Here is a 27,760-nt window from a genome sequence, read left to right as displayed (position 1 = left end):
ATGTTAGGGTTATGGATGATATTGGAGATGAGGGTGGATGGTTGATGTTGTTTAAGGGATAAAGACGAAAAAAAAAAAGTGGTCGAGATCCCAAGGAAGAGGGAGGACTCGACAGATGAGGGAGATTAGAAATTAGGAGAAACCTTGCCAACGGTAGAGGTGGTAGGTTAGTGAAGAGTGAGGAGAGAGATTAGGGTAGAGAGAAGATAGAGAGGCAAGAAATTAATATTCCAATAACATTACGATTTTGCCTGCCATCCACACCTTTATAGAGGTCAGCCAATAAGTCAAAATAACACTTATTAACCCTAATTCTAGTAGACTCCCGCCAATAGCGTTCGAACACACTCGATCGCGTTCGAATGCACAAAAGACATTCTCTATTTTTGCAAACCTAATGCAGGCATTTGAACGCGCCCCTTCCGCGTTTGAACTTGACCTATAGAAAATTTATTTTAATAAAAAAAAAGTAATGAAAAGAAATGACTCTGACTAAGTGTATCAGCCAACCACGTTTCCCACACCTTATCCTCAAAGTGTAAAGTTAGGGAAACGTTCCAAGATATTCGTCTCCAACTCCTACGTCACCTCATCGAATGGCTTGCCAAGCTACTCGTCTAAAATATCTATCTCTAATCTAGTACCAAAATGTCGTCGGCGCCTAGCAAGTACACAAACTGGTTCTAAAATCTCTGTCTCCTCCAATGGCTCTGGTAGAACTAATCCAATGATCTAATGATCACTAATCCGCTCCCTAAGCAATGAAACATTGAAGACAGGATGCACTCTCGACCGCTCCGGCAGCTCCAAACGATATGCAATCGAACCAATACGGTCTAACACCTGAAACAGACCAAAGTAGCAATGTGCTAACTTCTGATTTCGCATCGGACGCAAGGTCACCTGTCGATACGATTTCACCCTCATGAACACCCAAATGCCAATGTCGAACTCCTGCTCCCGATGGCTATGATCATCAACTTGCTTCATAAAGTTTTGAGCAAGTCTAAGATGGGCATGCAACCTCCTCAATGTGGTATCTCTATCTATCAAAGCTTAGTCCACCTCCGTCCGATCTATAGATACCACTGGGTAATAAGTGCATAATGTCGGAGCTGTGCGCCCATACACCACCTTAGTCCTATCTCGATAGTGCCTATCTACTTGCCTAGCCTAGGTTAAATGCAGAGTGTATTATACTATTATATTATTATCAGCCTGTTTTGGTCGCCCTCGGTGAAAATGATTATCTCTCTGATTTGCTAATCTGCATAGAACTTAACATAAAACTTGTGAAGGCAGTAGGGATAGATACAACTATTGGAACAATCTGACAATATGTTGTTCTTTTGGACATTAGGAATCCAACGCAACTAGAATATTATCGATCAGGCTAGTAGATTAAAAGTTATAAAGAGAATAATGACCAAAACTCAGGAGGTGACGAGATGGACGGATATATGCATAGGGTTTGGGAGATGATAATGGCTATGGTGAATAGATTAGTGTCTTGAACAAGATGAGGTGGGAGAAGGGAGCTACATGGTATGGCTGGTCACTAGAGTGATGAGGGAGGAGCGACGGAAGTGTTATGGTCGCTTTTGCTGAAGATGAGTTTCTATCTAATTAGATAATCTGAACAGAAATCGACAGGAAACTTGCGAAGGTAATTGGGATTGATCTAACCATTGGATTGAGTAGATCGAAAGTTAGAAATGAAATAGTGACCAAAGGTTAGGAGATAGCGAGATGGATGTGGAATAATGGTTAGAATTATGGAAGATGATTATGGTATGGTGGACGGATTTGTGCTTGGAACTAGAGTGGGGGGAAAAACAATCTAATAATGAGATAATCCCTAAATTAGGGTTTCCTCCACATATTTATAGAGGCTAACCCTAGACCAATCTAGATAAGGACTCAATCAATCAACACAACTTGACTAGCATGAGTTGAATTCGGGTTCTCAATACAACTCATGACTCGATTAAAATATTTAGTCAACTTGAGTAGACTCAACTATTTAATTAACAAGTTGAGTTCACATTTAATAGGTACTTGAGTTCATGCATGCACTAATAAAGCAACTGTCAAAAAGAATTCAAATAAATAATTAGATAAATAGGCTCAATCCTATGGGCCCTATGGGCCCAATGTGTCACAAATGGATCCAATCCGATCGAGTCATATCTTTTGATTAAACCCAAGAGGAGATTTTAGGAAAGAAAAGTAATGAAGTGAAACCCTAAACCTATTTTGAAGTTAGAAGACGATGGAAACTACAGATGAAGCGAAACCATTTTTTTGTTGTTTAATTATGAACTATAACAACGAGTTCTTTTATTCAAACTCATTAATTGTGGTCTTTTCAACTGTTGAGCCACCCAAGAGTTGGTTGGAAAAAGAAAAAAAGCCTATATTGCAAAGGAAAATTAAAGGGCATAGGTCACAAAATCGAAAGCCAAGTGTGTTTTCGATGTAAATCACTATTAATAAATAGATAATTATTTTGTTTTGTTTAGTGCTTAAAAATTGTTAAAAAAAACTGGTAAAGGGAATATTCTTTTTATATAGTGTATTATTTTTCTTTATATTTTATAATAATATTTATTAGTTTCTATTTTTTTCTATATTTTACTTGTTATTTTATATGGACATTTTCATTATTTTGGATAGTATAAATTGAAAACTATCTCGCTTATTCTTGTGCACATAACTTTAGCACATCCCTTATGATACAATTTTGTGCATATACAACCACATGACCTATCTTATGCTAGGTTTGACCGTACATACAAACTGTGTAGAAGGCATAATTTACAAATAGGTACATTTTATACACGAACTTTACAAGCCACATATTTATCTCTCGAATAATTGCTTTCCGATTAATGGTTCTTGCACGCTAAATATCGTTTTTGCGGTGAAATTTTCTGGCAAGTCGCCTTCTGCTAGAGCATCTTTCTTTCTTTCTGAGACGCTAGAAGAGAAGAATCCTAAAAAGTTGTCTTCCAGACACATATTCTTTTTTATGTTCATATGCATACAATACAAAAATATGGAGCAAGTAATGAGAGAATCTTCCTACCACCACCTCTATGATAGCGAAACGTGTGACACGCACGGCTCACATTCATCCAATAGTGGAGCATTTCCTCAACTAGCTCGACGCCTATATAAGTGAACAAATCCCAGCATGTTTCACAAATCAAGAAAGGTCATTGAACTAAGCAATTAATGGCTTCCACAAACCCCAAGGTCTACTTTGACATCACCATCGGCGCCGACCCGGCTGGCCGCATCGTGATGGAGCTCTATGCCAACGTCACGCCACGCACTGCTGACAACTTCCGTGCGCTGTGCACCGGCGAGAAAGGAGTCACCCGATCCGGGAAGCCCCTCCATTACAAGGGCTCTGCCTTCCACAGGGTGATCCCCGGCTTCATGTGCCAGGGTGGAGACTTCACAGCCGGGAACGGAACCGGCGGTGAGTCCGTATACGGAAACAAGTTCGCTGATGAGAACTTTGTCATGCAGCACACCGGGCCGGGCGTGCTTTCAATGGCGAACGCGGGACCGAACACCAACGGGTCTCAGTTCTTCATCTGCACAGCGAAGACATCGTGGCTCGATGGGAAGCATGTCGTGTTCGGGAAGGTCGTGGAAGGGATGGAGGTGGTGCAAGCGATCGAGAAGTTTGGGTCGCAGAGCGGGAGGACCTTGAAACAGATTGTCGTAGCTGACTGCGGCCAGCTTTAATTGACTGATTGAAGCCTTTGGACTATCTCACGAAGAGAAAAAAGAAATAGGGAATAATAATTGGTCGTCCATTATTTGTTCTTCTGCGTGGTATATATTCCCCAGAATGTTGTTTAATTAATGGATCATGCATATCTCGCGGACTGGTTTTGCTTCTTAGGAAGTATAGTTAAGCGGACTGGTTTTGCTTCTTAGGAAGTATAGTTATAAATAAGTGTCTGGCTCTCGCTAGCTAGTAACTGGGTAGTGCTTCTGTTCCTGTTTAGTTTGAGTTAATGGAAGTATTTCTTTTTGTTTGGAGTTTAGGGAAGGTCCCTAAACTGGTTTAGAAATCCAACCAAACACTAAAATAACTTTATTGTTCTTATTCAAGTTCAGTCCCCAGTAAATAATTAAATAATACTATATAAATTCTAATGTATTTTCAACTGGATTCCAATTTTATCTTTGACATAACTGGCTTATATATATCAGTTTAATATCTTGTCAATATTATCTCTTCTCTATATTTTTCTCTCTCCTCTGTTTTAAAATACTCAAATATTTATATTATAATTATTATGTCCTCATGTAATGAGAACTCTAGAAATAAAATAAAAATTATAGGAAAATAGTGTAAATAATTTGAGCAAATAAAATATAATTATTTTAGAAATATTTTTACTAATAATATCGTTTAATGTATGTTTAATAAAAAATTATATAAAATAAAATAAACTTGTTGGTTATTAAAAAGGGTGTAAAACGTTGTTTGCCGGCTTAAAAATAAATTTGCGAGGTTAACGTTAACTAAATTTTTTGATTTGAGGACTTAGAAGGCAGCAAAGGCTAGTTTGTTGGTTTAACAAAATAAGCCAATAATATTGTTTTGCGAGCCTAAAAATAAATTTGCGGGGATAAGGTTAACTAAATTGGCTGATTTGCAGACTTAGAAGATAGTAAAAGCTAGTTAGCTGGCTTACAAAAGAAGCCATCAAATATTGTGGCTTGCGGGCTTAAAAATAAATTTGTAGGGGTATGGAGAAAAATTTCTATTATAAATTAACCGTACATATCTAATAATTGTGTAATAAATTTCACATGAGGTTTATTTAAAAAATATTAATTATTACGTTATGAGTCACTGCTCTGATATTTGTAGACTTATATGTTATATATTTGCGAGCTTAGTCAGATTATTTGCTGGTTTAGAATGTAAAGTCAACAAGTAAGAAGAATAAGTCTATATATTGAGAATTGTCAAATCATATCTAATCTCATTATTAGTGTCCTCACTCCTTCCTCTCCCCTCTCTCTTAGTAAGGAAAATGGTAGATGCACAAGAAAACAATTCTCCTCTCCTCTCTCCTCTAGCTCCCATTCTTAGCCACACGCCATCTTCGAAGAATTTGCTCGATTGCCACACCCCGTCTCTGACAAAGAAATCTCTCAGTAGTCGCATGCCGATGTCGACGGAGCAATGACATCCCAAAATTTGTCACATGTAATAAGTAGCGTCTTCTCGACCAACGATATCTTGTTGGAGGGCTCGGACGATTCCAAATAAGTATTAAAATTCTTCTACTATCTCACATAGTTATAGATCTAATAAATTAAACCCCATTTATTGTATATGTTGTTTTAATTTTTAAGTAACAGCAAGATGATTTTCTCATCATTTGATAACTATAAGTAAATTAGGCTATGGGTCATGCATGTTGCATTGTTATTATAGGCTTTGGGTCCTAGAAAATTTGATCCCTGTGTTGACATCAAAGTGTACTATTGCTTTCTTAGATAGATGTTTTTCTTTATATTTTATCATTAGAGAGAACATGCCAAGAAATAGAGATGGTGGACAACAATGTGGCAAGACGATTAAAAATTAGACTAATGTGAAAGACGCAATTTTATTAGAGAACATTCATCGCCAACATGATGCATAAAGAAAGAGTGGTAAGAATTTTACCAAAGATGGTTGGAATGAAGTTGTGAAGGGTTGGAAACTGAGTACCGGGAGTGACATACACAAGGATCAATTAAAAAATAGATGTAAAAGACTTTGTGAGTATTACAGAAATTATAAGAGCCTAAAAAATAAAAGTGGACGGGGTTGGGACGACATCCTCCACAAGCGGGTTGCATCGAATGTTTAAGATTGGGATATTTTGATAAAGATATAAAAATATTTTTTCCACTTTCTAGAATGACATGAATACAAACGATGTTGAGACAAAGGATTTGCACACTTTGAAGATATTGAGTTCCTAGTGGATAATGATATTGCAATGGGACAATATGCTTTTGCATCTACTAAACCAAATGACAAGATAATGAATGAAAGTACTGGGCCTTCTAATACATCTAGTAGAGATGTATGTGGCAAATCCCTTATTTATAACAATTAGTTTGTTGATTGCACTTGGTAGACAGGTTTTAATATTTCCCATATTAACTTCACAGATCCTATTAGAACCTCGCCTAGTAGTAATAAGAGACGAAATTAAAGTGGATCAACTACAGCCCGAAAAAAAATGTCCCACATTAGCAATAAAGCCTTTGATAAATTTGCTGTTGGTTTTTCAAAAGGTATGGAAGAAAGGATGCAATGATAAATCTTGAATTGTAAAAATTCAAGAGGGAATGTCGAAAGGAAAAGGATAAAGACATACAACACTATTTGTCTTTAGCCCATGAAATTCTCGGTATAGATTGTAGAAAGATATACTTTCTTGGAGAGGCTTTTCTATATGATAATAATCGATCAATATGGAAGGAATTGAAAATTGTTTAGGATAGTAGTTACTAGATAGATATAAAAATGGGTTTTCTTACCACCATTCAAAAAATAAGGCGCTTCAAATGTGCCCGACTTTATTTAATTGTACTACGATTGAATGTACTATTATTGAGTGAAATGTTAGGTATGTACTCTTAAACATTGTACTAAGAAAGATATACTATGTGATATTTATTATTTGTGGCATACGATATGTTATTTAGTTTAAATTTCGGTACTATATAGTGATTGTGAACATATATTACCATTATTAGTTTTATCATATTATGAAACTTTATTGATAAGTTGATACACTTAGAGAAGATCTTTTCTTATTGCATTAGATGTTTACTTTTATTAAAATAAAATTTCTATAGGTCGCATTCGAACGCAAGAGGGGTCGCGTTCGAACGCCCTTGCGAACACCTATATTAGGTTCGCATATACAGAGAACGCATATTATACATTCAAACACGATCAGGCGAGTCCAAACACCCGCGTTCGAATGCCTGCATCGCGTTCGCACTTATAGAGAACGTGTTTTGGAACATGATTGGGCGTGTTCGAACGCGATCGACGGGAATCCTCTAGAATTAGGGTTTCATATTATTTTAGGACTTGTTGGCTAGCCTCTATATATATTTGGATGTCAGCCAAATTCATTATTTTATTGGATTATTGATTTATTGCCTCTAATCTTCTCTCTAGACTTCTCCTCCTCTCTCTTTCACCATCCTTCCACCTCTACCGTTGGTAAGGCTTCTCCTAACTTCTAATCTCCCTTGACTGTCGAGCCACCTTTCTTTGGGATCTCGACTACTTTGTTCCCTTCGTCTACATCCTTTAACCACTTTCACAATCCGCCTTCATCTCCATATCCATCCATAACCCTAACATCCACTCCACCCGTCACCACAAGCATCACCCATGTTATTCCATATTTTAGTCCCTGCTACAGTTCGAATATGTGAAGGGCATAAATATGAAAGTTGTACATCAAAAAGTTATGGATCAAACCCAATTAGTTTCGTAATTTTATGACTATAGGAGAATATTGAATGAATATTTTCCCACGGTCACGTAGGCTGATTCCTATAATACATCCAAATCTTGAAGGAATCATTGCGTAGCTTATCTTTAGTTCAAGAACTTAACAAGTGGTATCAAAGCTTATCAATTTGTATCAGAGCTTAATAATTTAGTATTAGAGCTTATCAATTGGTATCAAAACCTAACAATTTAATATCAGAGCTTATCAATTGGTATCAAAACCTAATAATTTGGTATCAGAGCCTATCAATTGGTATCAAAGCCTATCAATTTGGTAACAAAACCTCCATTAATGGTTGAAACAAGGAAGATGACATCAACAAGGAGGCCTATGGAGAGCACACCGACAAGGGAGGACTCAATCGACGATGACCCTAACTGTGAGGTTGATTCCTTCGGTGCGACCACTGTAGGACCGAGTCAACCAATGGTCATGAGTGCGAATATGGATGAAATTAGGGGCATGTTCCATACATTGATGCATAGAGTTGACTCAATTCAAAAGGATCACAATGATTTCAAGGAATATGTCAAGAACCCATTTGATTCGTTATCTCCTTGAAGCCGATCGAAATTCCAAGAAGGGCCAGCGGTTGGACCCCATCGGACTGATACCCCATAGGTCCAGGTGCGTCATGCGAGTGTCAATAATACGCTCTTACCTATGCCCACACATCATTCTCCACCTCCACTACAAAACTAATACAAATAAGATCATATCAAAGGGAGATTAGGCTCAATGGATTGAGTCTAATTATCTTATCTGGTTATTTAGTTTAGTTAGAGTCTTAGTAGGTTAAAATTTTACTTAATTAGCTAAATCTAACTCTGTGTAGTTTCGAAAAAATATTTGTGAAATATTCTACACATATCTAAATAATATCAAACTAGTTGGATAAGGTCGCCAACCTTTATTCTACAACTTTGATATTCATGACTTCTCAAGATTCGAAATCTATCTATGACAAAATAAAAGCTTAATCCGAAAGGTAATCGGAGAAGATAAGGAATACTGGTTTAGTTGGTTTGTTAGGGTTTCATATTATTTTACGACTTGTTGGCTAGCCTCTATAAATATTTGGATGGCAGCCAACTTCATTATGCTATTGGATTCTTGATTTTTTGCCTCCTATCTTCTCTCTAGACTCCTCCCTCCTCCCTCTTCACCATCCTTTCACCTCTGCTATTGGCAAGGTTTCTCCTAACTTCTAATCTCCCTCAACTATCGAGCCACCCCTCTTCTTTGGGATCTCGACTAGTTTGTTCCCTTCGTCTACTTCCCTTCTTCACTTTCACAATCCACCCTCATCTCCATATCCATCCATAACCCTAACATTCACTCCACCTGTCACCACCACCATCACCCACATTATTCTATATTTTCATCCATACTACAGTTCGAATCTTTGAAGGGCATAAATATGAAAGTTGTAGATTAGGAAGTTACGGATCTAACCCAAATAGTTTCGTAATGTTTGACTACCAGAGAATATCTGAAAAATATTTTCCCACAGTTGCGTGGACTATTTCCTACAATAAATTCAGATCTTAAGGAATTGTTCCATAGCCGATCTTTTGATTCCAGATCCTATCAATTTGGTATCAAAGCCTATCAATTGGTATCAGAGCCTATCAATTTGGTATCAAAGCCCATCAATTTAGTATTAGAGCCTATTAAGTGGTATTAGAGCTTATCATTGGTATTAGAGCCTATCAATTTGGTATCAGAGCAAGCGAACCTAAGACCTCCATTAATGGTTGAAACAAGAAAGATGACATCAACAAGGAGACCTATGGAGAGTACACCGACAAAGGAGGACTCAATGCACGATGATCCTAACCATGAGGCTGATTCCTTTGGAGCGACCATGGCAGGACCGAGTCAACCAACATCTATGTGTTCGAATATGGATGAACTAAGGGGCATGTTCCAAACATTGTTGCATAGAGTTAACAACATACAAAAGGATCATAATGAATTCAAGGAATATGTCGTGAATCGATTGGGTTCATCATCTCCTCGACGACGAACGGAGTTTCAAGAAGGACCAGCGGTGGGACCCCATAGAACCGATACCCCACAAGTCCAGGTGCGTCATATGAGTGTCAATGATCCCCTCTTACCTACGCCTTCACATCATCCCCCACCTCCGTTATAAAACCCAAGACCGACGGTGGTGGAACCTGAGAGGCATGCGGCACCGATGCGCTTCATCAATAAGGAGGATTTACACTTTAAGGATGAGGTTGATCCCTATGGAGATTGTGATGGACGTGCTCGAGGATTTAGAGAAGGTGATCAACATGCACAAAGGTTTAGACCTAAACCAAGCATCTTTCGCAAACCTAACAACGCTATTCGAGAGAAAACCGCATGCTTGGACTTTCCAAAATTCAAAGGCGGTGATCCAATGGACTAGATATTTCAAGTTGAACAATATTTTAATTGTCAAGGTACAGCGGAAGATACAAAAGTCCAGATGGCAAGCTTTCACCTCCAAGGAACGGCATTGCATTGGTATATATTGGTAATTCGTGGTGGTGGATTTATCGGATGGGTTGATTTTTGTAGAAATATTACACGCAGATTTGGGACTGCGGTATTGAAGATTTTGCTACCAAATTAAGCAAGATGGTTTAAAGGATGACCATATTAGAGTACCAAGCTGAGTTTGAGAGAGAGAGTAGTCATTGTGAGCCACCGTGGCTCGAACGTACATTGATGAGTACATTTATTTCAGGGCTGCGAGATGAGATACAAGCGAATGTTCATGCTCTCTGTCCTACTGCTCTTGAGGAGGCCTTTGAGAAGGCCGTGAGGATGGAACAAAAGCATAGGGCTCTAAAGATGGTAGCGAAAACCAATTGGGGCAACCGAGATGGGAGGTTTGCACTTAGAACACCGGCTAGAAATTCTGCGGTTTTAAAAATAGCGGCTACGACTACTAGACCACGACCACCTTTGAGACCTTCCGACGTTAGAGGAGGTACTAGACCCCCCCCCCCCATTAGAACTCTCACACCTGCCTAGGTGGAGGAGCGAAGAGCGAAGGGCCTTTGCTTTCGATGTGATGAGTGTTTCACCTCCGGTCATCGGTGTTCTAAATCGATCGGGAGTGTGATGCTTATCGATGGTCCTGAGGAGGATGATGAGGTAGTTGATGATGGAGAGTGTCCAGAGGAGACCATGAGGAGACCGTTGAGGAGGGCGTTGAGGAAGATATCCAAGCTGAAATATCGATGCATGCATATTCGGGTACTTCTGCGCCGAGGACGTTATGAGTAGATGAACTTGTTAGAAAACATTGTGTGCACATCCTCATCGATTCAGAGAGTATACACAACTTTCTAGATGAGAGGCTAGTGAGGAGATCGGGTTTGGTTGCCGAACCGACCACAGAACTTGATGTTGCTATTAGAGACGGCACGAAGCTTAGGGCGGAGAGCTTGTGTCACTAGGTCGGTATATGTGTGCAAGGACACGATATCATTGTGGCAGGAGTGGACATTGCCCTTAGTGCTCAGTGGTTACAAAGTTTGGGACCTATCACACTTGATTTCCGAAGCATGTGGATGAAATATAAACAAGGAAACAAAGATGTGCGGCTTGATGGTATTCAGACTTCACCAATTCCTACGATGCAGCCTATGGTGGGGCTGCTTGGTGCATATGATTTTGCCTATCTTCTTCAGTTAGGACCAGTAGGAGATGAGCCTCAAACAAGTTTAGATACTACAATTGAATTGTCCAATTTATTAGATAACTTTTCTGGACTGTTTGAGAAGTCGCAGGAGTTGCCACCAAGGAGAGCGGCGGACCATCGAATAGAGATTGTACCCAGGGCTGCACCGGCGAACGTGAGGCCATATAAGTATCCACATGTACAAAAAGAAGTTATCTCAAGGATGGTAGCCGATATGTTGGAGAAAGGCCTCATACAACCAAGTCATAGCTCATACTCATCCCTCGTGTTTTGGTGCAAAAAAATGATGGGACATGGCATTTTTGTGTCGACTACCGAGAAGTAAATGCTATTACCGTCAAGGACTAATATCCTATTCTGGTTATCGAGGAGTTGCTGGACGAGCTTGCAGGGGCAACTGTATTTAGTAAGCTTGACTTAAGGGCCGAGTAATATCAAATTAGAGTTCACCCGGCGGATGTGCACAAAACTGCATTTCGAACTATAGATGGGCATTACGAGTTTTGAGTGATTCCTTTTGGTCTCACCAATGCTCTAGCTACCTTTCAAGGCCTCATGAATGATATATTTCGGTCTCTTTTGCGAAGTTATGTCTTAGTATTTTTTGACAATATATTGGTGTTTAGCAGGACTAAATTGGAGTATTGGCGGCATTTAGAGGATGTGCTGAATTTGTTGAAGCAAAACCAATTAAAGATTAAGAAATCAAAATGCTTATGTGGAGTACCACGAGTGGAGTATTTAGGACACATCATTTCAGCGGATGGTATAGCGACGGATCCTCAAAAGGTTGCATGTATGACCACTTAGACTATTCCTACTACTACCACCGGATTGAGAGGATTTTTGGGGCTGACCGGATATTATTGACGCTTCATCGTCGAATATGGCAAGATCGCTACTCCTCTCACTTCTTTGTTGAAGAAGGACTCTTTTAGATGGACGGATGAAGCCACTTCAGTCTTTGAAAAACTGAAAACAGCAATGACGACGGCACCCGTTCTACCGCTACCGGACTTCACCAAATAGTTCATTGTGGAATTTGATGCGTCGGGTGTTGGCATAGGATCTGTACTAATGCAAGGAGGACGTCCTATAGCCTTTCTTAGTAAGGCTTTGTCACCAAAATCTTAGCAATTATCGACTTATGAGAGAGAGATGTTGGCAATTCGGCATGCAGTGACAAAGTGGAGGCCTTATTTGATCAGTAGACGGTTCATTATCCAAACTTATCAAAGGAGCCTTTCGTACTTTATGGGATAGCGTATACATACTCCGGCACAGAAAAGATGGGTCACAAAATTGCTGGGCTATGATTATGAAATCTAATACAAGAAGGGAACAGAAAATAGAGTGGCAGATACACTATCGCGCCAACCCAATACCGCCAAGCTTGCAGCCTATTCATCTCCTACCTTTACTTTCCTTGACGAGCTGAGGTATGCATGTACATCTAACCCAGATATTTTGAAATTGTTGCAGGAGATGATGGATGATCCAGAGCGCCATCTAGAGTTAGAAAATCAAGGTGGGTTGCTACTAGACCGCGGATGCATTCGAGTGGCCGCAAATGATGGATTGCAGTAGAAATTATTGGAGCCATTAGAGGAGATAAAGATCGTAGAGCTAGTTTGAGTACTTGCTAGACGCCGATGATGATATGGTACCAGATTGGAGATGGAGATTCTAGTTGAGTAGCTTAGCAAGCCATCTAATGAGGCAACATAGGAGTTGGAGACTAATATCTTGGAGTGTTTCCCCGACTTTTCACCTTGAAGGCAAGGTGGGGGAAGCGTGGTGGGCTAATACACTTAGATAGGATCTTTTTTCTTATTGCTTTAGGTGTTTATTTTTACTAAAATAAAATTCATGTAGGTCACGTTCGAACGCAGGAGGGGTCGCGTTCGAACGCCCTTGCGAATGCCTACATTAGGTTCGCAAATACAGATAATGCATATTCTGCATTCGAATGCTTGCATCGCGTTCGCACTTACAGAGAACGCGATCGAGCGCGTTCGAATGTGATCGATGAGAAAGTTCTAGAATTAGGGTTTCATATTGTTTTAGGACTTATTGGCTAGTCTCTATATATATGTGGATAGCAGCCAAATTCATTATGGAATTGGATTATTGATTTCTTGCCTCTTATCTTCTCTCTAGACTTCTCCCTCCTCCCTCTTCACCATCCTTCCACCTCTACCATTGGCAAGGTTTTTCCTAACTTCTAATCTCCCTCTACTATCGAGCCACCCCTCTTCTTTGGGATCTCGACCACTTTATTCCACTTGTCTACATCCTTTAACCACTTCCACAATCCACTTTCATCTCCATACCCATCCATAACCCTAACATCCACTCCACCCATCACCACCACCATCACGCACGTTATTCCATATTTTCATCACTGCTATAGTTTAAATCTGTAGATTAGGAAGTTACGAATCAAACCTAATTAGTTCCATAATTTTCTAAATACCGGAGAATATTTGATGAATATTTTCCCACAGTCGCGCAAACTGATTCCTGTAATACATCCAGATCTTGAAGGAATCATTGCGTAGCTTATCTTTGGTTCAAGAACTTAACAAGTGGTATCAGAGCTTATCAATTGGTATCAGAGCCTAATAATTTGGTATCAGAGGTAATCAAATGGTATCAGAGCCTAACAATTTGGTATCGGAGCCTATCATAAGTTTATATTATTTATATATGAAACTGTGGTTGTGACCACAGTTAAAATATATTGTTTGTATATTGAGCATGCTTTATTTATAAAATATTTTACTTATTGAAATATTTTAATTCATATTTTATAATTGCAGAAAAAATAAGAGTCATAATTGGACAACAAAATTGGTAGGTATGTGTTAACATTCAGCTAGTAATGACTTTTCTTTTAGAAATAACTTTTATTTTGAAAGAAGAAGAATTCTGGCAGTTGCATTCAAATGCAACTATCGAACATCTGCACACGTGATACGATTCGGACTTCACCGACGTCGTCTCGAGCATGGATTCACTTTAGGAGTATTTTTGTTTTATGTTTTACTGTTTTATTTCTATTAAAATAAGTTTTCTGTAAGTCGCGTTCGAACGCGCGTGGAGTGAGTTCGAACGCGGTTTGTGAACGGAGTTGTGAACGTGGTGAAGAGAATGTACTGTGCGTTCAAATGCGGTCGACGAAAATTGTGTTTTTAGGGTTAATTTGAGTTGTTGGTTAGCCTATAAAAGGATGTAGTAGGCAACCAAATTGATTATTGATTATTGAGATTGAGTTTTGCCTTGCCTCCTTCGTCTTCTTCGCTCCCGTTCTCTCAATCCCCGGCGACGCCGCTTCTAACCTCCCTTGTCCGGCTAATCAGCCTAGTCCCTTAGGGGTGGCCGTCTTCTCCCCCTTCGTCCAATCTATCCCACACTTGCCCTAATCCTTCCATCAACCACAACCCTTCCACCATCACTTTTCACCGGTGCCACGACATTAACGCCGGTCCTCCACCAACCATCATTACCTAGGATCTCGTGCCTCCATCCACGAATCCAAAATAGAGCATCCTGATGTTCGTCCACTAAACGGACGGTATCTCGAGATCCACAACTCCGATTCGCCTGAAACTTGATTTGTTGGAAAGATTTTTTCTAGGGCTACAACATATCAAAATTTCACATCGATCCAACGGCGGCATATTTCGAGATCTTATTTCAAAGTTCCGTGCCAGATCTAGTCCAAATCAAGAATTGGAAGAGATCGACACTTCACCAAAAAGACGTAATCGTATCAACACGTTAGCAAAAACAAAGAATGTGTTTAATGCGTTTGAATGCGCTGTCTGAATGCCTGCACAAGTTTGCAACGATAGAGAAAACATTACCCCCGTTCAAACACAATTGGTGAATTGCATGGTCCTAGTAGTAAAAACCCACGTCTTTTAATTATTTTGTTTGATATGTTATGTAATGACCCAAGTAGTAAAAAAAAATTTTGGCTGGGCACGACGCGACTGGCCACGCTGTGGCCAGCCTCGTGCCTAGCATGCTACGCATGCCATTGCAATGGTGGAGGTGCCACACACCTCCACCGAGCCACTTTTCTCTACGTCGTGGCGACACGTGGAGGTGGGACCTAGCCCACCGATCACTCCGTCGCCACCGCGTGACCATCTCCCTCTCTCTAATTTTTCTCTTTCTCTTCCCCTCGTTCTCTCGACCTCTTTCTCTCTAGCTCTCTCTCCCTCTAGTTCCCTAGTGGTCACTGACCGCCAGAAAGAGCTGCCATCGGCCCTTCTATCCACAAGTGAGCCCTCCTCTCTCTCCTTCTCTCTCTCTCTCTTCTCTCTCTCTTCTCTCTTTGTCAGTTTTCTCTTGGGACCGTCGGAGGTTTGAGTCGCTGACAAGAGGTCGATCGTTGAGTGGCCACCAGTGGCCCGTACCCCTCCCCTACGGCCGAACCCTCTTCCCCTTTTCTCCTTCCTCCTTTTCTTCTTCTTCTCCTCGTCCTCCTTCCCTTCTTCCCTCCTCTCGGGTAGCATCTGCAACAAGGTGTTGGGCTCGGCCCAGCACACTTGAAGTGTGTACAGTTTCTTTTTAAAAAGAAATGTAAATATATAAATATATATATATATATGCATATTATTGATTACTATTTAAATTATATTTGATTATATTATTAGTTATTTAATTAGTTTAGTTAATCTAATGTATTTAATTTATATTAATTAAATCTAATTATATCATAGTTAGTAAATAAATCTAATTATATCTTGTTTAGCAAAATACCTACAATATAAATTAATATATTAATCCTAGCTAGGTATAGTAATTATTAGGGTTATTTACGTATATTCTTGCTTAATTATTTGTAGTAACTTGATTCTTATTTTCTTAATTATCAAAGAGAATAATAGGCATATAATTATATTATAAATACCCTATTAGATAATATACTTTTGGTTAATAAATAACAAAACAAATATAGGAATGAAGAATATATGATTACAATGAGAAATTATCTTTTAGCCGGATTAATTTTAATTAATAGAAAGATTGACATTATATGTTATAAATAATTTCAAATTTTGACCCCCCTATTCAAGACCCGTGAACTTAGCTATCGAGGCTTGATCGTTATCGTAGCAGCGTAAACGAGTGGTTGTTTGGTAATTGTCGTAGTGGTGAGTAATTTTATCCCCTAGACGTCAATCTCTATGCATGTTTTATCTTCCACATAATTATATGACTATCTAAAGATGATTACAATCGAACATATTTTATTATGCATGCAATTAGGCTGATCTTGGATATGAGTATGATGAGGATATATAGAGATGATTATAGTTGACTATACTATTATAATTTTATGTCCAGTTGATCTGTAGCATGAGTATGCATGTTGTGATAGATTAGCTTATGTTTGCATGTGTTGACTACATTGTTGGAGACTACATTGCATCATTTTTCTTTTGATTCCTGTTCTACCTAAATTCCTATTATGCATTGACTTGTTATCGTATTAGATATATGCACGTGATCTATCATTTAGAAGGAAAGAATGAAATATGATTAACAGTATAGTTAATAGAAAGCGTGAGTATACCCGAGTAGGCACAATGGTTAGGACGCACTTAGTGGATGACTGATTACTCAACATAGTCGCAATTCTGTGGCCTTACATCCGAGGTCGTTAGTCTGTATACGCAGTATATATTCGGAGACATGCCGTTCGTCAGGGCATATGTGGTGAATTATCCTTACAAGATTTCTATCAGCTAGAAGGGTGCCCGATCTGGATGGATGTTGATACCCTTAGCGGATGGCAGGGTATGGTTATATTTGAGATACTCTTTGCGGATGGCAGAGTATGCTCTAAGCCTTCGGGTGGGATGTTGAGATCGGGTATCGGGTGTTAACTATACATATTGGTCTAGTATGATGGTGGTAGACCGAGATGTCGGTGATGATTGTGATACAGAGAGTTTCATATGATTATTGAATAACTATCATAATTTATATACCATTGCATTTGACATCATGACATAGTTGGCATGCATCATATGTGTTATATTTGAGAGTGATACGATGATAGTATGACAAAGAAGTTTATTTATATATTGTCAAGAGTTTGTGTTCTTGACCAGTTATAACATGACATTTACTATAGCTTTGGGATTATTGAGAACTTGGTTATATGTTCATTCACAGCATGATGCTTCTTTCTTATTCATATAATCCAGTACTTGATTTACTCTCTGTTTGGCTTTACTAATTCGGGGTAAGGTCTATTTACTAAGCCTTTAGCTCATGACTCTCTTTGTTTTCTCCTTTCCAAAAACCTAGGTGAACGAGTGGAGTAGGATACTCCCTTAGAGGTTTTGCGAGTGGCTGAAGAGTAGAGTGTGGTTAGTGTTATACGTTAGATGAGTTATGTTATCTGATGTATTAGTGGACATCCTTCAAAGTATGTCTTTATCCTTGTCTTATATTCTAGCAGGTGACTTTGTACTTGTATAATTATGTATATACCGCCGTTGTGTATACGTAGTTGTGAAAAGCTCTTGATGATGTGTTGTGGCTTGTGTGGGGCCTAAATAGGGTTATCTATATGTGTTGACAGTTAGACTTGAGTTATTCTTAGTTTAGATATTGTGGATAAAATTATGATGTTGATACAAGTTTATTTGATTGTCAATAACTAACCAAATTGTCAAGTGCCACGCACGTGTCGTGTGGGCTCATGCCAGGCATGTGTTTAGGGTTTGGGTGTATACATTTTAGAGTGGTATCAGAGCTTGGAGGCAGCAGGCCTCATCCCTTATGCTGATATAGTGGAGAGGGCTATGGCACTTGCAGTGGTGATTCAAGAGAAGAGGGCTATGGGAGCTCGGTAATCTAGGACACAGTCTGGGTGAGGCGGGAGTTCTAGAGCTCCTTCTACTAGCTAGAGCCTACTGTCTTCATAGTCACAGCATCGCCTTTCCTACCATCCTTATCGGGGAAGTTCCAATGCTAGTTCATCTACTAACAGATCTGATTTACGCGGACCACTTTCCAATGGCAGAGGAAGTGGATTTGTTGGTGGATCACCTATGTAGAGTTGTAGCTATTTCGGGTGTGGGAAGTTTGGGCATAATCTTCGAGATTACCCCAACCCATGTTTATGCTACAAGTATGCACAGCCTGGTCATATTCGTCGTGATTGTCCGCGCGCCGCCACAACCCTAATTTCTACTGCTGCAAAATTTTCTATAACTGCACCTATTGGGGTTCCTACTATGGTTGGCCGAGGTAGAGGAGTTAGTGGGGCAAGTTCCTCTCAGCCTGGGCGAAAGTCTAGAGGTGGCCGTATCTTCGTAATGACGGAGCATGACGCTAATAATAAATATTTTAAATATAATAATAAATATTTAAAATTCGAAATTCCTTTAAATTGAAGTAATCCTAATTTATATCTTATTTTCTACAATAGAAATAGATATTAATTATTTTCAGAAAATCAAAATTCATATAAATTGAAATATTCCTAATTTATTTCTTATTTTCTACAATAAAAATAAATACTTTGAAATCTGAAAAATAATAAACAATTAAATTCCTTTTTTTTCCAAGAATGATAAATACGAATTTTCTATAAAATGCAAAATCTTAACATTTCTAATTCTTTATTGAAAATTCTTAGAACAACGAATTTCTTAACTTCCCGTATAATTGACATCATCATATTGTAAAGTTTCTTATCTTATAAAATTAAATAGAATAAGAATAAACATAAAGATATTTATAATTCATTAATTCTATTTTTATATAATAAAAAATTTAAGAAAATATGAGTGGGAACTTGCCTTGATCGCTCAATCCAAAATAATTTGATTTTCGCATCCTAATCGTAATCTGCACGAATTCCAAAGCGCTCTATGATTGTCTTCTTTTTGGTATGATAAAATCTTTTTCCTCCTATTTTCTATTCTTTTTTTTCTCTAATCTCGCTCAAGAATAATCTTTTTTCTCTCTTTTTTTTTTCTCGTTACTGTATCAATGCTACAGTACTGCCTAATTTCTCTCCTAAAAAATCCTTCTAGAGTTTTCTTCTAGGCCACCCTTTTATAATTGAAAAAAATATAATAAGAGTCCTATTAGAATAAGGATTCTAATATCTTAAAGATATATCTAAAAATTTAATTTAATTTAATAAAAATCCTAAAATATAAAAAATAAAGTAAAATTCCTCATTATCTAAATTATATATATTTATATTTATTTTATTTATTTATGTTTTAAAATTCTTGGTTGTTACATTCTACCCTCCTTAAAATAAGTTTCGTTCTCGGAACTTAGAACGTTAATAGATATTCATGATCAATTAATTTCTATATTATTGATGCTCGAGCTAGTTCGGACATTCTAATAATTATTTCAAATTTGTATCAAATATATAAAATTTTCAAACATGTCAAATAATCTTCATTTAACTCATTACTTTCATTTAACTAAATATCTAGATGATAGCTTTAAAGGGCTTTTATCTTTATCTTCCGATTAAACTTACAATTTAAAATTTCTTTCGTAAGATAGAATTCTTTTTTTTTTCTATTGCTCACTTAAAATTTTCTTTTTATAAATACAAAGGTCAAAAGTTGATCAACTAATTAAGATAGAGCTTCATGAAAGATACTATCATTAAATATATATTTTGCTAATTCAGTTCCTCTAGAAATTTCTCGCATAATTTTTAGCATTCAAATCATAATTGATCAACTATATAAATTATCAAATGTATGTAGAGGATAGGAAATTTTAGATCTACTAATAATAATATCAATACTATCTCTTTCGGTGTATCATGATTGATATCTAAACATAATTCCTTAGATCATCTCTTCAATAATAAATAAACATAATATTCTCTTCCAAGTATATGTCATCAACAAATTAAACTAAACAAATTTCAACTAAAATATCTTCTCATTTTGACATTATATTTATAAATCAAAATTCTAATGACTCATCTAGCATAGAAAATTATGTGATTATTTTGTTCTCACCAATATTCAACCTCAACATCCAAATGAGTAAATAATATACTTTATTAAATAATCAATATAGGCTAAGAAAATCTTACATGTGCTTCTTTCAAATCATTGATATTACATGACTAATATAATTCATCTTCTGCCTCCAAATCATTGATATTGTATGGCCAATATAATTCATCTTTCCAAAATAAAAAATTAAATTATCTAAAAATTTTCCACTATAAAATACCTTTAAAGATATCGAGTTATGCTCTCATCTAATTTCTTCAAATATTCTTATCGATCAAGTCTACATAAGAATTGCCAAAATCATACTAAACCAAAAGGTTAAATATAATCACTTTCTTTTGCACATTCACATTATTATTATTATTATTATTTTCAATACTAAATCTCAAAATCATGATACAATCTTAATATTAGAAATTTCATCTATATAATATTCTCATTCAAGTATCATTCTCCCCAATTTTTATAATTTTCTTATTCTATAATCCCAATGTGTCAATTATTTTATAGATAAAATTTTAAAATATAATAATCCAAACATAAGTTCAAGTATTTCCGAACTATCATAGTCAAATCTCATTTATTTGTTTGATCCAAAATATAAGATTCAAATCCTCAAATATAATTTCATTAGATGAATTTATGAAGTAATAATTCAAAAATAATTTCAATTAATTTCAAAAATTAAAAATCAAATCTCGATCCCTTTCTAGAAGTGACTAGATCTTTAATTGAATACTATGACACCAAATCCAAATAGTCATCTAATTTGTATTTATCTCCATAATAAATCTAAATCAAAGCTGCTAAATTATAATAATTCATGTATCTATGTCATCATCATCATAAGCAATTCAATTATCTTCTCACAACATTAGAAATAAATCTATTTTCCACTCTTCCGCTAGCTACTCTGATAATCTCATACATCTAACTATCTGACTTAAATAATTTTATAAGAAAATATTTTCTTAAAAATCTAGACTATTTAATCTAAAGGACTCTAGGTACTGAATTTCCGCAATGAATCTACTAGGTAGATCAAAAATCTAGGCTCTGATACAATTCTGTCATGCCCCGATCCGGGAACATGATGCCCGTGAATCTCTAGGATAAAACCCGGAGAAAACACGAAAACCCAAATAATAATCAAATTATAAAATAGATTGACATAGCGAAAACGGTACTCAGTCTTTAGAGTCCTCATTAAGTGGCTTCTTAAATTCCTGCAAAATAATAAGTCCTCATGAGCTAGATGGCCAGCAAATAACCCACTCTACTAATAATATGTCTAATGACAAAGATCAACATGTGATACATATAGTAGCAGAAAAGAATCATAATAATAATATATAAGCCATCTTGAAAATAAATAATTTTCTTGTCACTTATATTGAATTTCAAAATCCATATATACTAAATTAAAATAATAAATTATGTTATTCATATTAACTCATTTTGAATAAATCAATATAAAACAAATCATAAATCATTCATATTAACACAATTCAAATAAATCATCATAAAATGAATCTCCACTAAAGTGTATTATCATGGAAATTGAATTATAAATCACTTATAATATCTCAATTTAAATAAAAATATAAAACAAATCATAAATCATTCATAATATCTCAATTTGAATAAATCAATATAAAAGTAGTCGATCTAAGCCAAAAGTGTACTGTCATGGAAACTCGCCAGAACTAATAAAATGCCATATTAACTCATTAATGGGTACTCTGACCCGTGGCCACATCGCACTACCTAGTCACCATCGGGATAGCGCCCGGGACTTTTCTAGATAGTCGATCCATCTAAGGTCACAGTAGGTACTCTACAGTGCCCTACTGACTTTTCTCTAACCATTAAGATTAGAGTCACCGGGACGAAAATGTATGAATTTTTTCTCTAATCCCGCTAGAGTCACTTGATAGCACGTCGCAACATTACATTCCAAGAATCTTTTCCCTGGACTTATCTTCTTGAAAACAAATTAGTTCTAGATCTCACTTTTATCAGTATTCAACTATAGTGATTTATTCTAAATCTCAAGTATCAAATTCCTCAATCATAAAAAATCTCAATTCTTCAAATACAATATATACACGAATAATCCATAAATTCAAATACTACTATTTCCTCTAGTATATATATAATATAAATCATTCTTAATAGGTCAGAAAACATAAATAAATAATAATCTAATATTTAATATTGTAAAATTTCACGTCTCAAAAATAATATTTTATTTTTGATCATATTCTAAAAATAAAGATCTCTTATATTTTATTTATAGAAAATAAAATATATTAGCATAAAAATCTCCTCTATAATTTTCTGAAAAAAAAATATAATAATAAATATTTTTTTTACAAATCTGAAATTCCTTTAAATTGAAATAATCCTAATTTATATCTTATTTTCTACAATAGAAATAGATATTAATTATTTTTTAGAAATTCAAAATCCATATAAATTGAAATATTCCTAATTTATTTCTCATTTTCTACTATAAAAATAAATACTTTTGTTAGGTTTTTAATTCTTGGCAATTGTGTACAAAATATTCTAAGTGTATTTTTACATGTATATGAGCTTTATAAAAGTCTAGAATATGTTTGGTTTGAAGAATTGCAAGATTATTGGAGAAAAACTATTGAATTCACACCGCGTTCACAAATGCGTTCGAAAGTGGGTACTTGCGTTCACACAGAACGAGAGCTGCGTTCACAAACGCGTTCGAACGCGGGTACTCGCGTTCGAACGCGAGTACTTGCGTTCACATAGACCGAGAGTTGCGTTCACAAACGCGTTCGAACGCAGGTACTGCGTTCACACAGACTGAGAGTTGCGTTCACAAACACGTTCGAATGCAACCTGAAGAATTCAAGTTGTCACGTTCGAACGCACTCGGGCCCGTTCGAACGCACCTGAGATCAAGTCATGCCGTTCGAACACACCCGGGCCGCGTTCGAATGCACCAACGAAGTTTGAAAATCTTGGACTTTCGTGAGTATGGAAAAGACTTGGATTTGACTCTATCTTGGAGAACATATATAAGGATTGTGATGCCCTATCTCTAGGGTGGTTGAAGAAGCATTATTGAAGGAGACTTCTTGAGGCTATATCGGTTCTTCAACTAACAAGATTCCACTCATCTACAAAACTTAATCTTTCGTCTTAAGGGCTATCTAGATGAAAGATCAATCTCGAGGGTTACTGAGGTTGGACTTCAATCATGAGAAGCAGTGAATCATGGATTCTAGCGAACAAGACTGAGAGGAACAAAGTTGTTTGGATCGACGGGTTGTTTTGTGAGTCAGTCTTGTAACTCCTACTATTCTAGTGATTGGTTTTGATCCGAGTTTGGACCCGTGGTTTTTTCCCGTTTGGGTTTTTCCACGTTAAAATCTTGGCTTACTTGAAGTCTATAGATGAACGAGTATGGTTTGCCGTTGTGAACGGTTGGAGTCCACCAATTAACATGGTGGATGATAAACTTGTTGTAAATCGATAGAGTCATGGGATAGGTCAGATTATAAAAAAGTTGGATGGAATAGCAAGGCAATAAATGTAATTTTTAGTTGTGTTTCCTCAGAAGAATTTAGAAGAATTTCTACTTGTGAGATAGCAAAAAAAGCTTGGACAATCTTAGAAATTACTCACGAAGGAACTATGGCTGTAAAACTTTCTAAACTTTAGAGGTTGACTACTAATTTTGAAACTCTATGTATGGAGGAGAATGAGACATTTGATGAGTTCTATGCAAAGCTGAGTGATATAGTCAACTCCAGTTTCAACCTAGGTGAGAAAATTCATGAAAACAAAATTGTCCGTAAGATCCTTAAGTCTCTTTCAAAGAGATTTCAGGCGAAAGTTACAGCTATTGAGGAAAGTAAGGACATCGATTCTATGAAAGTTGAACAATTGGTAGGAAATCTACAAATATTTGAGTCCAGTTTTTCAAAACCGAGCAAGTCCAAAGGGATTGCCCTATCCATAGTTGAACAAAATATAGAGGAGTCTAATGATGAAGGTGATTTAGATTCTTTCGGAAGCCATGTTCGTCAGAAAGTTTAATAAATTCTTTCGGAAGCCAAACAAGCTGAATGCTGAAAAACTTGAGAAAAGCAAAGCCTTTGTGAAAAAGAAGAATACTGCGAGTTCGAATACAGGTGTGAGCAACAATAGTGTCAAACAGAAAAATAAGAATTCTGAGAATAAAGTTCGATGTTTTGAATATTCTAGTTTTAGACACATAGCACAAGAATGCCCTAATCGCCTTAAGAAGAAGGGTAAAGCTAAGAAAGTTACTTGGGATGACTCAGATGAATCTTATGATGATTCTAAAAAAGACGAAGAAAACTTTGTAGCTTTTGCCTCTTCTCTACTTAATATTGATTCTGTTGTTGATACTGATAGTATAGATGATCAAGATATGTTACCAGCTGAAGAAGATGAATCTGAAATTCAAAAGGCATATAATGACCTGTACAAGGAGTCGTTTAAACTCAAGAAAAGCAATCTTACACTACTTCAACGACTCAAGGTAATCGAACTAGAAAGAATTCAATTTGAGGAGAAGCACAAATTTGAACTTGAACGTGTCAAAGACCTTTTTTAACAACTTGACAGTGCAAAAAATAAAATGAAGGCTGATGAAATTGAACTAGAGCGACTGAATAAGGAAGTGACATTTCTAAAAGGGAAGAACAAACTTGACGAGATTCTAAAGGCTCAGATCTCTGGAAAAGACAGGTATGGTATTGGATACACTAGAAATTCAAATAATAATAAAACTGTCTTCGTTTCTATAGGTATACAAAAGGAAGAATATTTGAAGTCATCAACCGCATTTACAAAGCAATCCTAGATGAATTCTTCTAAACTAAAGTTGAATCTACAAACTGGTGAATCTTCAACGGCACCAAAGGTAAACTTTAGTTACACTCCTTGACAAAAGGTGAGTAGAAAAGGGTTTGTTCCGACATGCTATCATTGCGACATTCTACGGCATATTCGACCTCATTGAAAATTTTTACGAAAACCTAGAAGTCCTTTCATTTATGGGATGAAAACAAAGGCCATATGGGTCAAGAAAAGTGATTTGAAATGCTATGTTGTACATACAGCCTTGAAAGCTTTAAATTCTGATTTGTGGTATTTAGAGAGTGGCTGTTCAAGACTTATGTCGAGTGACGAGTCCTTATTTTCTAATCTCGAAAAATATGAAGGGGGAGTTGTGACAGTCGGAGATGGTAATTCATCCAAGATAATAGGTAAAGGAAAGGTAAGTTCTCCGAGGGTTTCTATTCTTAAAAATGTTCTTTATGTTAAGGGCTTTAAAGCAAATCTTCTAAGCATCAATCAATTTTGTGATGAAGATTATGAGGTAAAATTATGCAAAAACGATTGTACTATTCTAGATCATGGTGCTAATGTTATATGTTATGGATCTAGAATATCTGATAATTGCTATGTTGTTGGAACGTCACATAAACTGAAATGTAATAGTGCCTCTTTCGACATTGCAGATCTTTGGCATCAACGTCTTGGACATGTGAATCACAAGGAATTATTTACTCTGTCCAAACAAGAAGTGGTAAGAGGAATACCTAAGATGAAATAAATGTCAAAAAGAGGGTGCGGTTCGTGTCAAATTGGAAAACAAATTTGCATCTCACACAAGAAGGTAAATGCAGCTACCACCGACCGTGTGCTTCAGTTAGTTCACGTGGACTTGATGGGTCCAACAAAAACGGAAAGTCTTGGAGGTAAACGCTATATATTCTTGATGGTCGATGATTACTCTAGATAAACCTAGGTTGCCTTTCTACGTGAGAAGTCTGAAACCTTTGAAGTTTTTAAATCATTATGCTTAAAATTGCAGATGAAAAATCTACTACCCTAGTTAGGATTCGTTCTGATCATGGAAAAGAATTTGAAAATGAAAATTTTTCTATATTTTGCGATTCTCTTGGTATTCAACATGAATTTTCAGCTCCTATAACTCCACAACAGAACGGGATTGTGGAAAGAAAGAACCGAGTTATGCAGAAAATGGCTAGGGTTATGCTTCACGCTAAAAAGGTTACTCAAAGGTTTTGGGCAGAGGAGGTCAATACAGCGGTACATGTGATAAATCGTGTTTATGTAAGACCAGGTACAAAAATGACTGCATATGGAATCTGGAACGATAAGAAACCTAGTGTTAAATATTTTTGAGTTTTTGGTAGTAAAATGCTATATCTTGCGTGATCGAGAATATTTGACTAAATTTGACACTAGAAGTAACAAAGGCATCTTCTTAGGGTATTCGAATAATAGCAGAGCCTACAGAGTATTTAATCTTGACACTTCTACTGTTATGGAATCTGCTAATGTTATGATAGATGAATCAACGACTGATATAATTGAAGCTACTCCTATTTCTATTTCTGCAGATACATATGACGAAGAAATAGGAAAGGAGCTTGATCTGGAAATTGAGAATTAGGACGAGGACAAAGTTGAAATGAACAAAGATGACTACAACGTACCGGGAACCATTTGTCGAGTGAAATCAAATCATCCACTATCACAAGTGATCGGAGACATGAATGAACCAATTAAGACAAGACGACAAATCTAAAATGAGGTATCATTTACTTGTTATACATCTTCTTTTGAACCTAAAAATGTGAAGGAAGCATTGTTAGACGATTTTTGGGTTAATGCTATGCATGAGGAATTAGAGCAATTTTCTAGGAATGATATTTGGTATTTAGTTCCTAGACCTAAGAATGTGAACGTTATTGGAACAAAATGGATTTACAGGAATAAAAATGATGAACATGACAATATAGTTCGAAATAAAGCTAGACTAGTAGCACAGGGATATATTCAGGTTGAGGGTATAGATTTTGATGAGACATTTGCTCCTGTTGCTAGATTAGAGTCTATTTGTATACTGCTTGCTATTGCTTGTCATTTAAAATTTAAATTGTTTCAAATGGGTGTTAAAAGTGCTTTCTTGAATGGTACTCTGAATGAAGATGTTTATATGGAACAACCAAAATGGTTCGAAAATCAAAAATTTCCTTCTCATGTGTTTAAACTGAAAAAGGCCCTCTACGGGCTAAAACAAGCTCCAAGAGCTTGGTATGAGAAGTTGACCACTATTTTAGTGGATGCGGGGTTCACTCGAGGGTGAGTGGACAAGACATTGTTCATTAGACGGTCGAACAAGAGTTTAGTTGTGGCACAAATATATATGGATGACATTATTTTCGGGGCAACGAGTCAATCTTTAGCTAAGGAGTTTGCAGATCTCATGCATAGTCATTTTGAGATGAGCATGATGGGTGAGTTAAAGTTCTTTTTGGGACTTCAAATTACTCAATTGGAAAGAGGGATATTTATCGCTCAAACCAAGTATGCTAAGGATCTTGTGACTAAATTCAGTTTAGAAAATG

At 36.6% G+C, this 27,760-nt stretch overlaps 1 protein-coding gene across 1 annotated transcript; it reads left to right on the top strand.

The window, feature by feature from the left end:
* Positions 1 to 3,196: 3,196 nt before the first annotated feature.
* LOC140784424 (peptidyl-prolyl cis-trans isomerase-like) lies at positions 3,197 to 4,064 on the top strand. The gene has a single exon (XM_073131827.1). It carries the CDS (start codon positions 3,238 to 3,240, stop codon positions 3,757 to 3,759), a length of 522 nt encoding a protein of 173 aa, XP_072987928.1. The 5' UTR covers positions 3,197 to 3,237; the 3' UTR covers positions 3,760 to 4,064.
* The last annotated feature ends 23,696 nt before the right edge of the window (positions 4,065 to 27,760 follow it).

Source organism: Typha latifolia, chromosome 3, assembly GCF_019914945.1.
Source record: "Typha latifolia isolate L0001 chromosome 3, TyphaL0001v2, whole genome shotgun sequence".
Taxonomy (NCBI): domain Eukaryota; kingdom Viridiplantae; phylum Streptophyta; class Magnoliopsida; order Poales; family Typhaceae; genus Typha; species Typha latifolia.
Note: the sequence above shows the minus strand (reverse complement) of the source record. Positions and strands in the feature narration are given on the sequence as shown.

Excerpts from the sequence above, each read along its gene's own strand:
- LOC140784424 (XM_073131827.1), top strand. The coding sequence starts at position 3,238 with ATGGCTTCCACAAACCCCAAGGTCTACTTTGACATCACCATCGGCGCC.